Source organism: Suillus clintonianus (genome assembly GCF_016758775.1).
Source record: "Suillus clintonianus strain FC179 chromosome Unknown DEU56scaffold_35, whole genome shotgun sequence".
In the NCBI taxonomy this organism is placed as follows: Eukaryota; Fungi; Basidiomycota; class Agaricomycetes; order Boletales; family Suillaceae; genus Suillus; species Suillus clintonianus.
In genome coordinates, this window is record NW_024539259.1 from 206,767 (window position 1) to 219,846 (window position 13,080).

Sequence of the window (13,080 nt, forward strand, 5' to 3'; positions counted from 1 at the left end):
GCGTGTTCTATGTCGGGGCAATATATACAATCGTTGAAGCGTCTGGAGTGAAGTCACGAAGTCAGTAAACGGAATGGGTGGCTGTGCTTCTTTTTAACTTGTCACACGCTTTCACTGGCAGTACTACTCGTTGTATCGTCCGCTGCAAAGTTTTCATGCTGTCAGTTCAGTATGGAAATACACGTGCAGTCTGAGCGCTCAACCTCTTCTCCTCTCCCTTTCAGCTGAACTCCATCCACGTCCCGATATCCCCAACCCCGTCTTCTCCTTCCACTCCTTTCGCCCATCACTCAGCCCATCCTCAATCCTCATCGTCTTACTGCATCATGTCCGGTACCTTAGAAAGCCAGTCTATCAGACTTGAAGGTAGGTCACTCTGTATCGCCTTCGTATCCGTTTTGTGATCCTCACGCTCTATCTTCAGTTATCAGCGCAAAAAATCTCAAAATTCCTTCCAACCGCTTTCCCGCTGGCATTTACGTATCCATCAATGTCGACTCGAGGGGATGCTGGAAATCAGCCATCAAAGTCTTATCATCCGACAAATCTGTAGTGTGGGGTGATGCTGTGACCCTGTAAAATACAAGAAAACGTTTGGACCTGATTCAAGAACTAATCTTCGGTTTACAGATCATCACAGGCGTCACCTGCATTATCAATTGAGATCAGGGTATCCTATGAGCTCGATCGAATGCTAGGCAATGGCAAAGTCATCGGAAAACTCGAAACGTCGTGGAATGAGTTGCTTGATCATCCAGATGAGCCTTTTGGTGAGTGATTCGCTCCTTACTCATGCACATCTACTAACACATCGTAGAACTGTCCTTCCCACCTGTTGGTGGTGTCCACCCTTCCCTCACGTTAAAGACTGTCGTTGTACATGCTTGCGACAATCAGGACGGCGCACTGTTTGTTGTGAGTGACGCTGGTCTCTGCTGTTAGCTTATGCTGATGGAACCCCAACTGTAGTCCCTCGTAGACTGCGAGATTGCTCGAGAGACAGGTGAGGGCCACACACGACTTGCCGAGTACATGTCCAGGGGGACGGTCTGTCACCTGAACAATGCTGTGAAGCATTTTCAGCTGGTTCTGGACCAGTGTCCGGTCGGCCATCCTGACCACGCAGCAGCTCTCACCAACCTTGCGTGGGCCCGCCTTGAAGGTTATATTCGACATGACCCCCAAGACATCGACAACATCACTTCCCTCCTCCGCGAAGCCCTTGAATTGCGTCCGCAGGGCCACCCGGATCACGCGTCATCTCTTTATCGTCTCATTCGAACATTGAACTGGCGCTACAGCAGGGAGCACGCCACCGTCTACATTCACGAATCCGCACAGCTGTGCTGCAAGCTACTGCCCCTCTGGACAGAGGGCACCTACCTTCGTAGCATCGTCCTACACAGCGCAGTCGATTATGTGATTCCGCGATGCAACGATCTTCCAACCGATGCATCTAATGAAGGCATCCGCCTTCGACGAAACGTGCTCAAACTCTGTCCTCTGGGTCATCAACACCGTGCCCGCGCCCTTGACGAGCTTGCACTTGCAGTCGAGGCACGCTTCGACCAGCATGGGAGCATTGATGATCTAGAAGAGAGCATACAACTTGGTCGTGAAGCTCTTTCTTTGTGCCTCGAGGAACATTCCAGCCGTGATGGCTACCTGATTAACTTGGCATTCTCACTCAAGTCCCGCTTTGTTCACCAAGGCAAATTTGATGACCTCGATGAGGCCATCACTTTGTACGAAGAAGCGCTGCGCCTGTGCCCTGTTGGGCACGCATCTCGTGATTTCTCATTGGACAACCTAGGGGGCGCCCTCCACACCCGTTTCAACCATCGTGGTGACATTGATGACATCACCCGAGCTATCAGCCTTCATCGCGAGGCATTGACGTTGCGCCCATCTGGGCATCCACGTCGTGACATCACGCTCAGCAACCTTGCCCTCGCGCTTGAAACCAGATTTAAAAAATTACATGTCAGCGAGGAATCTGCCGATGATCTCAACGAGGCCATTGATCTGTATCGTGAATCCCTTCGGCTAACGGGGCATGATCATCCCAAGCGCCATGTAACTCTTCACAATTTGAGCTCGGCGCTCTGCTCTCGTTTCGCGCAAACTCGACAGAATGAAGATGTCAAGGAGGCGATTGATCTCTGTGAAGAATCATTATTGGCATTGCCTTCATTGCACCCGGGTAGATACTTCAGCTATATGAAGCTGAAGCAGGCCTATTTGTCGCGTTACCGAGTGCACAACAACCCTGTTGATTTGTCACTTGCAGTGGAGAACTTCAGACTGGCGTCAGGACACCCTACTCAAGGATTTCCACGACGTATTGTGACAGCCCGGAACTGGGTCACCGCAGCAGAGCAGCACAGTCATACATCTGCGCTGGAGGCCTACAACACATATTTTGACCTTCTTGACAGTCATCTAGCAACACAATCATCAACAATTTCACGGCGCGAACCTGCCACTGCCTTTCGTAACACCAGATCACTGCCTGTTGATGCAGCATCGTGTGCCATCTGCCTCGACAATTTACGACGCGCAATCGAACTCGTGGAGCGGGGCCGTGGCCAACAGTGGTCATTGGCCTCTCGCCTGAGGAGTCCACTCGAAGACCTCGAGTCCACAAATCCAATCCTAGCTCACAAGTTCTCCGAGCTCAACAAGCGTCTGTCTGACGCTCAAGGTTCCGCAGGCAGCACAGACCGAGCTGCTGCTGATCGCGCAGCAATAAAATACAGGAAACTGATGGAGCAGTGGGACGCTGCGGTGGCTCAAATCCGTAATCTTCCAGCTTTCTCGCGATTTCTACTCCCGCCATCGTATGCAGAGTTGCAACTGGCAGCACGTCATGGACCAGTCATCATCCTCATTGCCAGTACAAAATTGTGCGGAGCCATCATTGTCCCGACGTCAGGAGAGCCCCATCATGTTCCCTTACCGTCTATCACTCTCGCAGATCTGGAGAATCTCAAGGGCCGCTTTGCCTGGGCAATACGGCAAGCATCTCAGATGGGCCTGACAGAGTCGAGGACCGACCTCATAGTACTCTTGCGGGTAGTATGGCACAATATCATGCTACCTATCGTCAACGTACTCGAGCACGTACTCGAATTCAAGCGCCGGTCTCGTATCTGGCTATGTCCAACTGCAGCTTTCACGTCCATTCCTCTCCATGCAGCTCACCCCTTTAAAATGAAGGCAGATCGATCTGGGTGGGAGCCATCTCTGGAACATCTCTACATCTGCTCGTACACGCCGACACTTTCGGCTCTGATCAAATCTAGACAGATGATGAAGACATGTGCGAGTCCGTCCTTCGCGGCGATTGGACAGGGTCAACCTGGTTCAGGGAAAGGCAAGGAACTCTTGGCTGTTGACAGCGAGCTCGAGCTCGTGCAGAAGCTTGTCCCTGTGGCGGCCATGCGTACCACTATTTCTGGCGAAGCAGCCACACGAGCAGGTGCACTCGAAGCTTTGGAACAGAACTCATGGGTGCACCTTGCATGTCATGGCAAGCAAGACCAAGACCAGCCTTACAATTCCCATTTCGTTATGAGAGACAAACCTCTCACGTTGCTTGATATCATGGAGAAAGACATTCCGCACACCGAGTTCGCGTTCTTGTCGGCGTGTCATACTGCTGCCGGAGATAAGAAGACGCCGGACGAAGTCATCCATCTCGCAGCTGGCATCCAATTTTCAGGGTTCAAGAGCGTCGTTGGCACACTGTGGGAGGTCGACGACGCTGTCGCAAAACACGTCGTTGAAGCTTTCTACAAGACTCTGTTTGAGGGTTTGAAGGATGGGGGTCTTATGGACTGTACGAAGGCGGCGCGGGCACTCAACCATGCTAAGCACGCCGTGATGAAGACAGTGCCGCTCGAGCAGAGAATTGTTTTCATTCATATCGGTGTGTAGGTTCTGCTGTATTGTCGTCATATAGTACGCTTTCACGGGTTTTTTATGTTGCATTCTCATTCGTCCTGTCGTTCATAGTCACGATCGTGATATTCCTGCATTCCTGTTGTCTCGTTCTCGTGTCTTCTCGTGTCATTGTCCTATAGTATCTTCACCTAAGTTCTTTTGTACTACAATCGTTTGCAGCCTCATCCCCCGCCTGAGTACTTAGTACGAGCCTACTCTGGCTGACTCCCGCCATCCGGTCACTATTCTTCAAGTTTCAGGCTTTCGAGTCTTTCTGCGCCATGCAACCTCAACTAAATCGCTTCTTGGCTTAGTACCAAGTGGCACCCCTACTAGGACCCCGAAAATTACGGTTCTCAGTACTGCGCCTTATGTTACTTACAGCAACTCAGGCAGTAAGTGCTAGTAAGTACTCATCAAGCTGATTGAGTAGATGAAATGATGAGATGTTTAGATGCATTGGTAAATCAGGCTAACGTAGTGGAAGCCTAGGTTGCAACGTTGACATGCCTCACCGTCTCGCACATGTTTTTTCTACCCGACCTCCCACCATGTTTACGTACTACTATGTATACCAGCCTGGCAGCCTGCTACACGCTCGCTCGCCACACATTCGATACACCCTTAAAGAGGGAAGCTCGATGAACTATCAACTTCACCATGGCTTTCTCACCCATAACTATCATGCTACTGTTACATATTCCGTTTGTTCACGCCTCACTGCTAAGCTTCAATGGCACCAGCATCTCTGCACTCGATGCTAGCGAGTCCCCATCCTGCGGTGATACCAGATCCTTGTCGGACATCATCTGGAGTTGCGCTGCAACTCTATTCGCATGCACATGGACTGCAATACACCCAAACATCCCGGGCATGGAGGAGGAGAAATGGACTGTTTTTTCACGTCGCCTAGGCATCATGATCATGGCGCTGATCGCCCCCGAACTCATAATCACCTGGGCCACATTGCAGTTTCTAAGTGCTCGTGGCGCTGCAAAGGAGTTCGATGATGCCTTTGGTGTGCGACTTTACCAGACCAACGGTGGCCATTCAGATATAAGACAGAGCATAGCCACCATATTGCTTGGAATTCCAACATCAGATAGAAGCAACAGACAACGACTGTGCGCTCGTCATGCTGCAGATCGCAATTTTAGAGGTCAGTTGTCTGCTCGGCCTTTCGGTGCAGTAATTAACTGTGTTCAACTTATGGCTCATAGAGTGGACAGTGACGCATGGGTTTTTCGCGTGGATGGGCGGATTCATGCTCTACGTCAATGGCGAGCCGCTAGCCCCTCTTCGACCTGACGAACTTTTGTCCTATGTTGATTATGGATCGGTGGACGTACCCGTCATCGTGGAAGCAGACATAGAAGATCGAAGCAAGGGCGATGCACTATCCAAAGGCATTGCCGTTCTTCAGCTGGCGTGGTTCATTCTCCAACTTGCTGCCCGTTATTTCCAAGACCTTCCAATGACACTGCTTGAAATTGACACCCTGGCGGTAGCTGCCCTGACCAGCATTGCCTATGGCTTTTGGTGGAAGAAGCCTAAGGATGTTGGGCGTCCTTATGCTGTTCATTGGAAAGCAACATATGCGCCAAGCAGAGAAGCCTACAAGTATGTCGTCAACTTGAACAGTCTTGCCTGATTTTTTTGTCTTATTCACCTGCATTTTAGCGCAGAGGATGAAGATTTCTCCAACAAAAACTGGTTATATTATCTTGTTTGTCTCTTCAAACCCTTTTTGAGTCTTGCGGGCATCTCAGAGGGCATTTCTCCCCGTGCCAACCGAGAACGTCGAGTTCCAATTTTAGGTGGCTATGATGATAATTTCTTGGAAAGTCGTAATCATGTCATTACGCTTTTTTTTGGATGTTTCAGTGGGATGGTGTTTGGGGCGATACATTGTCTAGGCTGGAATTTTTTGTTTCAGGGGCATGCAGAGCAGATACTATGGCGTGCGGCTTCCCTTGCGATAATATCCGCACCGCTATCTATTCTTCTGCTGTTTAGCTATGTCGTTTGGTTGACAGACTGGAAAAAGATGGGTAGTAGCGTGGTTCTCGCTGTATCCGTCAACTTTTTCATATATTTTGTCGCACGCGTTATACTGATCGTACTTTTATTGATGAGCTTACGATCGCTGCCTCCTGGCGTATACGATGTAGTAGCTTGGACCAAGTTTTTTCCACACTTCTAGTTTCCTTTTACTTACATCGCGGTCATGATTATGAAATTTCTGCCTCTTGCTGGAATCACTAATTAATCAGAGATGCGAGCACAGCTCGGATAACAAGGTAAAGCCGTACTGCATGATGACAGGTCAATATCAACTGTAAACCGCGATGATGTATGTAAAAAAATGATGTAGCATGATCACCTACGCGGATGTCAAGCCCCGATTTGATGTCTGCACAATGACGATGTTGAAAAAGGTTGTTTCAATGATGGTATTGAGGTAGTGCAACATCAATAATCGTCGACAAAATAACTTCAACTCTGTCCAATGCAGATGTGCGTTTTCATCAAGATGGTCTCCAATACCTGGCGGGACTCGGTCTGAATAAATTGATACCAGGCGTCAAGATGGAGCTCAGCTGGAGAATGCTCGTGCAGGATTCTTGACAGTAATAAACATTCCCGACAGATTGGCAAATGACTCATCAGATAAGTTGATTAGGACGCATGCAAAACGACGATGTTGGTGAGCATTGGCAGTGGTGTCAGCGCGTCATGATATAAATATGATTGTATGCCACAGTGCTCAAGTTAGAGTCTGGAATCTGGAGACCCATGCCGAATACTTATTAAATTTGACGGTACAATGTTCTGGACGAAATGGCAACGAAGTTCTGGGGTTGTGTGGGTTTACACAAGTTCAATCGTGGAACTGCGATGACATTGATATGCAATGCAGTCAGGGTGCAATGTTTAAACTGCCACTGAGGGTAGTGGAGACAATGAATATCAAAACCAAAGACCTTTATGATCAGTGCTGAAAGCTAGGAAATTAATTGACAGTTGATGTAAATCAGTGCTGCTGTGCGACACTGAATCGCTCATTGACAAACAATGAATTTAATGTTGGGGTGATAATCATTGTCTGATCCAAATTCATTGTCATATTCAAGTTTTTATTTTGTCAAAAAAAGAAAAAAAGAAATCCACTAATCTTTGCCACTTGCCTGGTTTGAACTCCCGACTCCCGACCACGCAAGCTCAGCTGAAATCCCATAATCAATTCTCACGCATTTGAGCATTACTTACCACTAGACTACATAACCTTGTATATATCTATGCAGCAATTGATATATATACCATACCCATGGGACTTAGAATAAAATATGATAATCTACTCATACGATCAATATGGTACACCGTGGGAATTATTCCGATAAAAATTAAAGTTGCAGTCCTTGTTAAGGGTAGTCTATTGATCGTCTCATGACATTTTTTGGTTAAGATCCTAGTATGTTATACGCGAAATACTAGAAAGGTGGAGTGTTCAAGAAAGTTCAGGCACACAACTAATATTGCTTATTGCAGCCGTCCCTAGGAATAAATATAAATTCTCCTTAGCTGCCTCGGTCAGTGAATTTGTTTGCTAAGTAAATTATGGAAAAAGATGGAAAAAATGGGACTACGTGATTTGCTAATGTCATTTTCAGTGTCCTTAAAATTTTGACAATGAATTTTATACCCTTACATTCTCGCGGGTAAAATTCAATGTCCCCAGTTGTCAATGAATGCAAGTAACCAGAGATTAAGTGACACTGGGAGTGAATTTAACACATTCATTGCCACTGTCACTTAATTTAATGGTTTTTACTTCCCACAGTGTGCTGTGAGTGCGCACATGACAACTAGATGTGAACAATAGACTCCTAAGAGATAAAAGCGTGGGGGGTGGCAATGCTATGGAAAAACCCTGATCAGTGATACTGCAGATAGAAATGTCGACCTTGCGGCTCACCAACCAAGATCGAAATCCAACTTTCCTGTACCTGAACCATAATACCCTCATTGTACTTCGTCACCACCTGGTTTCTCTGACACAACATCGATCATCCGCGCAGCAGCAATGTCAAAGTTTGGGCTCGCGTCTGCACAACGGGACGATCAAAAATCCTGACATTCATTTGCGACTTGCTTGTACCAGTGACATTGGCTCGTTTCTTGTCGGCAGATAGGTGCAGCCACCGCAGCGTGCGCCTTTAAGTTTGTTGATCAGCTGAGCTGCATGTTCGTAAAACTTCGTAATGGTTCATTGCAGCCAACGTGGAAGTTATCATCAGAACGAAACTCATAATGTACGTAATCTTTGCCTGACTCTAGTACGCTATTGAAGATATTACCAAGATGTTACAGCAACTCAAGCAGTAAGCACTCGTCAGCTCATTGAGTAGATGGGATAGTGACACCTGTACCTGTAGGATTGATGTATCACTACCTACAACCATAAGACATTCGTGATACATGTATTACTGAGAGCTACAAGTGGTGTGATACATCGCTGTACAGTAGACTATAGGTTCCCGATGGCCCTAGTGCAATCCATTGGCCATGTCCGAGTATAGTACTGTGTTCTACTCAAGTTGTGCTCATGTTGTGCCCTGAGATTTGATCGAGCAATCTACGATCGAGCCGTCTAAGATTGAGCCTTGCTTCTCTTGCTGAGATCGAGCATCTGTGATCAATCTGCGATCAAGCCTGGATGCAAAAATATGTGTATTGTGGTGCCTGAGAGTGCCGCTACACTACAAACACTATGTATTGTTCAAATCAAAACTCCATGACCGCAGGAGGTGCGTCAATTGAAGGACCGCTGTCATCCTCAGAAGCCGACGTAGAACTCGTAGAACTGAGATGAGAAACAAAGCTCCAACGAGCTTGGAATGAGGTCCGCATCGCAGAACGGAGTGCGGCTTGACGGTAGGCATATGCCTGCAAGCCCTCTTGCTCGGTAGTCTTCTCCGATGAGCGCAGCGTTGTGCGCTGATGCCACCAGGAGCCTTGCCATTCCAGAAAGGCAAGTACTCGTCTCATTTCTTCGGCCAGCAACTCTACTTCCTCGGACCATCGAGCTGCGCGTGCGCGTGCCTTGCACCATTCGATACGAACACCTACATAAAGCAATCTGAGTCAGCTGTCGATAGCATCAACCAGAAACACTCACAATCTTGAACACTTTCATTCTCGGATGGACTGGTGTCGACATCTGTCGTCAGCCAGATCCACGAGATTGTCCCGGTGCCTTGAGTGCGATCACCTGTGAAATCGCCCATAGGCCGAATGTCCTCGTGTCTGAGGGGTCGAAGTGTTGCCTCCCAGCCCATCTCATCCAACCGACAGCTTAGTGATTCTATCGCTTGACGAGCGCACCTGTATCTCGCTACCGCCGCATCTTTCTTTGCTTCGACGCGTGCAATCAGATTTTGTGCACGGGTAGAAGCTGCTTGGCCCCGTAAGTTCTTGTCTTTGAATTTGTAAATGTGCGAACATAAACGAAGGTGGGAGCGGAGCTCGTTGAGGGCATCGTGAGCTTGTGCCTGCCGAAGTTTCCATTCGTGCTTCATTAAACGGTGATTGCAGTCGAGATGATTGAGAGCTGATGGTAGATAGAGTGGAAAATCCTGCGGCTTAAGTGTTTGGGGGGCACCTGGACTTGGATTCGTTGATGAGCGCAGCGTGGAGACAATAGGCATATAGAGTTGTTGATAGCGGGTCCAGGAATCGATGCGTCTCTGTAGTGCATTAGTTCTATGAATGATGGCCTCTCTTTGATTGTCTGTGGGATGAAGCGAGAGGTCTGAAATGTCGCGTTTGAGCCGTTGTCTGTCATAAGATTTGAACAACGACCACATGTTGAAAGAGAGACGTCACATACTGCAAGTCTTCTAATTCAATCCCACCACTAATGAGGACGCTAGGTGAGACATTGTCGTCGAGAGAGTGGTTGATCCCTTCCCGCAGCTCTTGTGCTTCCAATTCTGCGAGCTGTGACCTTACCGCGGCCTGCGTAATAGCTACACATACAGCAGATGATCAGCGCGAATTCATAGAATGTGTGGGCAGTGACGTACGAGCAAGCTTGCTTTCGAACGGATTTGGGCGAGTGTTGTCCTCCTCCCACATCTCGACTTCTGTTCCCCACTCGTCCAGCAGCACAGGCTGAATTGTTCCTTCCAAATCGTACAAGGCGACACGATGTTCCCGTTCCCACTTTATGGCGTTTTCCATCTTGCGCTTCAACGTACGGCCTTGAGAGTCTGAAGTATCAGTGAGGGGAACATAATACTCGACAATGAAAACCCACCAAGTGTTGTCGTCTTTTTCCAATTCCAATCACCGAAGTGATCGTCTAAGGTGTCACGTCGAGTTCCTGGCCCCATTTCCTTTGTGCTAGATGCGACACGGTTGGCATTTGCCCAACCTCGTTCTGGTGCTTCACCATCAGTCCTACCTACCCACTTGGTAAAGTTCCAGGAGAATGTGAGCTGACAGGCTGCGATATGGGCCGCGATATGAAACTTCGGTACGAAATATCGAACCAGCACATCGTCACGAGGTATATGGAGCCGAGCCGGCATGTGTTCCATTCTGTTCCATAGGTTTTTTGACCATTGACAAGCTATATCGTAGGAGATATTTAGCACGGTCACTGTGAATCCGACAAGGGCCGAAAAAACGATATAATCCATATTTAAATACCTTGTAACACCGTCAGCTGGCTCAATGTGAAAAAGTAGCAGAAAACATACCTTTCGCCTTTCTGTAGATCGCCTACCCCGTTTGGCAATTTGAATTCGTGTCGAGCGCAGTCGATGGTACCTATACCAGTAGCTGCCAAGCCTCGCGAAGATTTCGTGTCAGCCATATTAACTGCGTTATGACTAACACAGGTACTGCGCTAGTAAGGAAACATTGAGTATGTCGGCCCTCAACAGTCCAGACTACATACGCACCTCTTGTCGTTCATTGGCTCGCTCAGATAGGTAGCTCTTGTATGCACGCTCCTCCACAAAATAGGCCCATCCTGTATTTAAACCAGGATCCACTCGGTCAGAGGAGACAGCCTTCCGCTTGAGACGGAAATTTGCATCTATAGCGACGAAGAGTGCGTACAACCATCTGTCAACCTGAGTGAGCAAGACATTCTCATCAAACAATCAACTTTAAACTTACCTCGTTGCTGGAGGTGAATTCTCCCAACCTTGTGGTAAATTCTTGCCTGCATGGGGGCATGCTGGACAAACTACCGCAAGTTCGCCAGCTTTTGTTTCTGCGACGCCACCAGGGTCGTGACCTCGGCCACTACGCCTGAGTTGTCGAAGGTGACGCCATTCATGTACTATCCTCATGAACGCTGAATAACGGTCCTGCAAGTCGAGAAGGATCAATATCATACATTAAATTGAAATTTTATGACTTACCTTGATGGGCGACAATCCAGTATTGTCGGAGCGCCTGGCTAGGCTGTGATAAAATTCGTAGGCCGAAATCTTCGACTCGAATGACAGCAGCTGATAGTGCTCAAGTACGTTGAATGTTGCAGCTGTTTGCGGATCCGTCGTTGTTGCCGGATACCATCGAACTCGTAATAGTTGCTTGTAGCGCAGTTGGGCGGTGTGACAGCCACAAAAATCTAGCGCGACATCATGGATCCCATTGATGTCAACAACGGTGAAGTCATTGCCTGTTGAGGGACGTGGATTGTAGCAGTGGTCACTGGGAGGATGTCCCAGTTGCACACGTAAACCAAGGGACTTGAGGTGTGCGCGCTGGAAAAAAGTGCCGTTCCACTCCTGTGTTTGTATGTTAGTACTGTAGACCATGTATCTAGTAGGAAACACGTACTTCAATAACATGCAGTGGACTGGATTGATGGTGCTCAACAGTGCAATGTCGACAGTACATTTCCATGCCGAAACAGTCCCTGCATCGGTACTTGGGTTCTTCAATTTCACTGCCACAGCGGCAGACTATGCGCTGGCCTTCGTGACCACGACCCTCCAGAAATATGGTCTCGTCAAGGAAAAATTGGCGGTCGAATAGCCAAACAAGAAGCGGATTGTCCTAAAATAATCATGAGCGTAGTAAATGACATTGATGTTTTCACTTACTGCAGCATATTCTTTGCGCTTATCCTGCAGAGCGTCGCCCGTGATGATCGGAGGATCACAAAACGGAGAGACTTCGTCCCAATCATTGTAGTCCGGCCAATCCTGGATGACGTGAGGTTCGTATAGTGAATCATCTGGTTCACTATCAAGTGTGGCCCCGCCAAGTGAAACATGCCCTGTTTGTAGAGTAGTGCGTCCATTAGTAAGTGCGTATTCCCGTATCAACTTAACTGCTGGCATGGGTGTGGAGCTTGGCTGAATGAAACGCTCAACTTGCAGCTTCGGTTTCTTTGCAGCCCGCGTCATGGCAGGATACCAGTGGCAGGATACCAGAATGGTGGCCAAGCGTGCAAATCGTCGACATGGCGAATCATTCTGAAAATTTACATGTAAGGCTTCCGTGACTTCACATATATCTACACTTACCTTGTGCTACATTAATGCCAGGACCACGTTGAAGGGCTTCGGTGACCAGTAGATTGATTTGACAGCGGGTTATGTTCTGGCCTGAAATTTTTTGACGGTATGGTGTAAGTTTCAGTATATTCACATGAGGCATACACGATGCTACCACAGACGCGTACAACACGTGACCACAATGACCTCACATGACTTTGTTTATCAACACACGGTGCCTCGTGTTCTGGACCTTAGTCATCACCGTCAATGGTCCAGTCAATGGCAACTATAATATATGATATATCACTCACTGGAACTTGATACTCACGCCAACCGCAGGCCAACGCCATCGAACTGCTCCTTTCTCGCCAAGTGCGGCAGTGTTTGCGTGTTGTTTGGTCCCTCGTACGTCTCTTCCTCCTCAAAATTCTATCTGCCAGACAACTAATGTTCTCGTGATTGCCCAGATCTGACAACGAGCTTTCACTGGACAACAAAAGTAAGTCTGTTTCTTGTCACATTCTTATCCATCTACTGACCGACCAGCACTTCCGGTGAGGCTGACAACTGAGCTGGTTGACTCTGTATCAGAGCATCATCTGCGGCACCA

At 48.1% G+C, this 13,080-nt stretch overlaps 3 protein-coding genes across 3 annotated transcripts; 2 read left to right on the top strand and 1 right to left on the bottom strand.

The window, feature by feature from the left end:
- The first annotated feature begins 86 nt into the window (after positions 1 to 86).
- On the top strand, positions 87 to 4,184 carry DEU56DRAFT_901428 (CHAT domain-containing protein). The gene is made up of 6 exons (XM_041356549.1): positions 87 to 366; positions 425 to 575; positions 631 to 770; positions 818 to 915; positions 970 to 3,931; positions 4,126 to 4,184. Exons 1-6 carry the CDS (start codon positions 327 to 329, stop codon positions 4,140 to 4,142), a joined length of 3,408 nt encoding a protein of 1,135 aa, XP_041208489.1. The 5' UTR covers positions 87 to 326; the 3' UTR covers positions 4,143 to 4,184.
- Positions 4,185 to 4,629: 445 nt separating this feature from the next.
- On the top strand, positions 4,630 to 6,148 carry DEU56DRAFT_736860 (uncharacterized protein; the record flags this gene model as incomplete). The annotated part of the gene is made up of 3 exons (XM_041348543.1): positions 4,630 to 4,930; positions 5,166 to 5,565; positions 5,626 to 6,148. The coding sequence occupies 3 exons, from the start codon at positions 4,630 to 4,632 to the stop codon at positions 6,146 to 6,148; spliced, it is 1,224 nt and encodes a 407-aa protein (XP_041208490.1).
- A 2,582-nt stretch (positions 6,149 to 8,730) lies between these two features.
- DEU56DRAFT_912721 (uncharacterized protein) lies at positions 8,731 to 12,377 on the bottom strand (the record flags this gene model as incomplete). Its single annotated transcript, XM_041357437.1, has 11 exons — positions 8,731 to 9,071; positions 9,125 to 9,783; positions 9,836 to 9,974; positions 10,032 to 10,217; positions 10,265 to 10,659; positions 10,710 to 10,858; positions 10,914 to 11,079; positions 11,134 to 11,327; positions 11,382 to 11,753; positions 11,806 to 12,024; positions 12,072 to 12,377. The coding sequence occupies 11 exons, from the start codon at positions 12,375 to 12,377 to the stop codon at positions 8,731 to 8,733; spliced, it is 3,126 nt and encodes a 1,041-aa protein (XP_041208491.1).
- Between the last annotated feature and the right edge of the window lie 703 nt (positions 12,378 to 13,080).

What these genes read in the sequence shown, in the direction of transcription:
- DEU56DRAFT_901428 (XM_041356549.1), top strand. Translation starts at nt 327, where the DNA reads ATGTCCGGTACCTTAGAAAGCCAGTCTATCAGACTTGAAG. An exon ending in TCATCCAGATGAGCCTTTTG is followed by an intron (nt 771 to 817) that starts GTGAGTGATTCG and finishes AACACATCGTAG; the next exon opens with AACTGTCCTTCCCACCTGTT. An exon ending in AGGACGGCGCACTGTTTGTT is followed by an intron (nt 916 to 969) that starts GTGAGTGACGCT and finishes CCCCAACTGTAG; the next exon opens with TCCCTCGTAGACTGCGAGAT.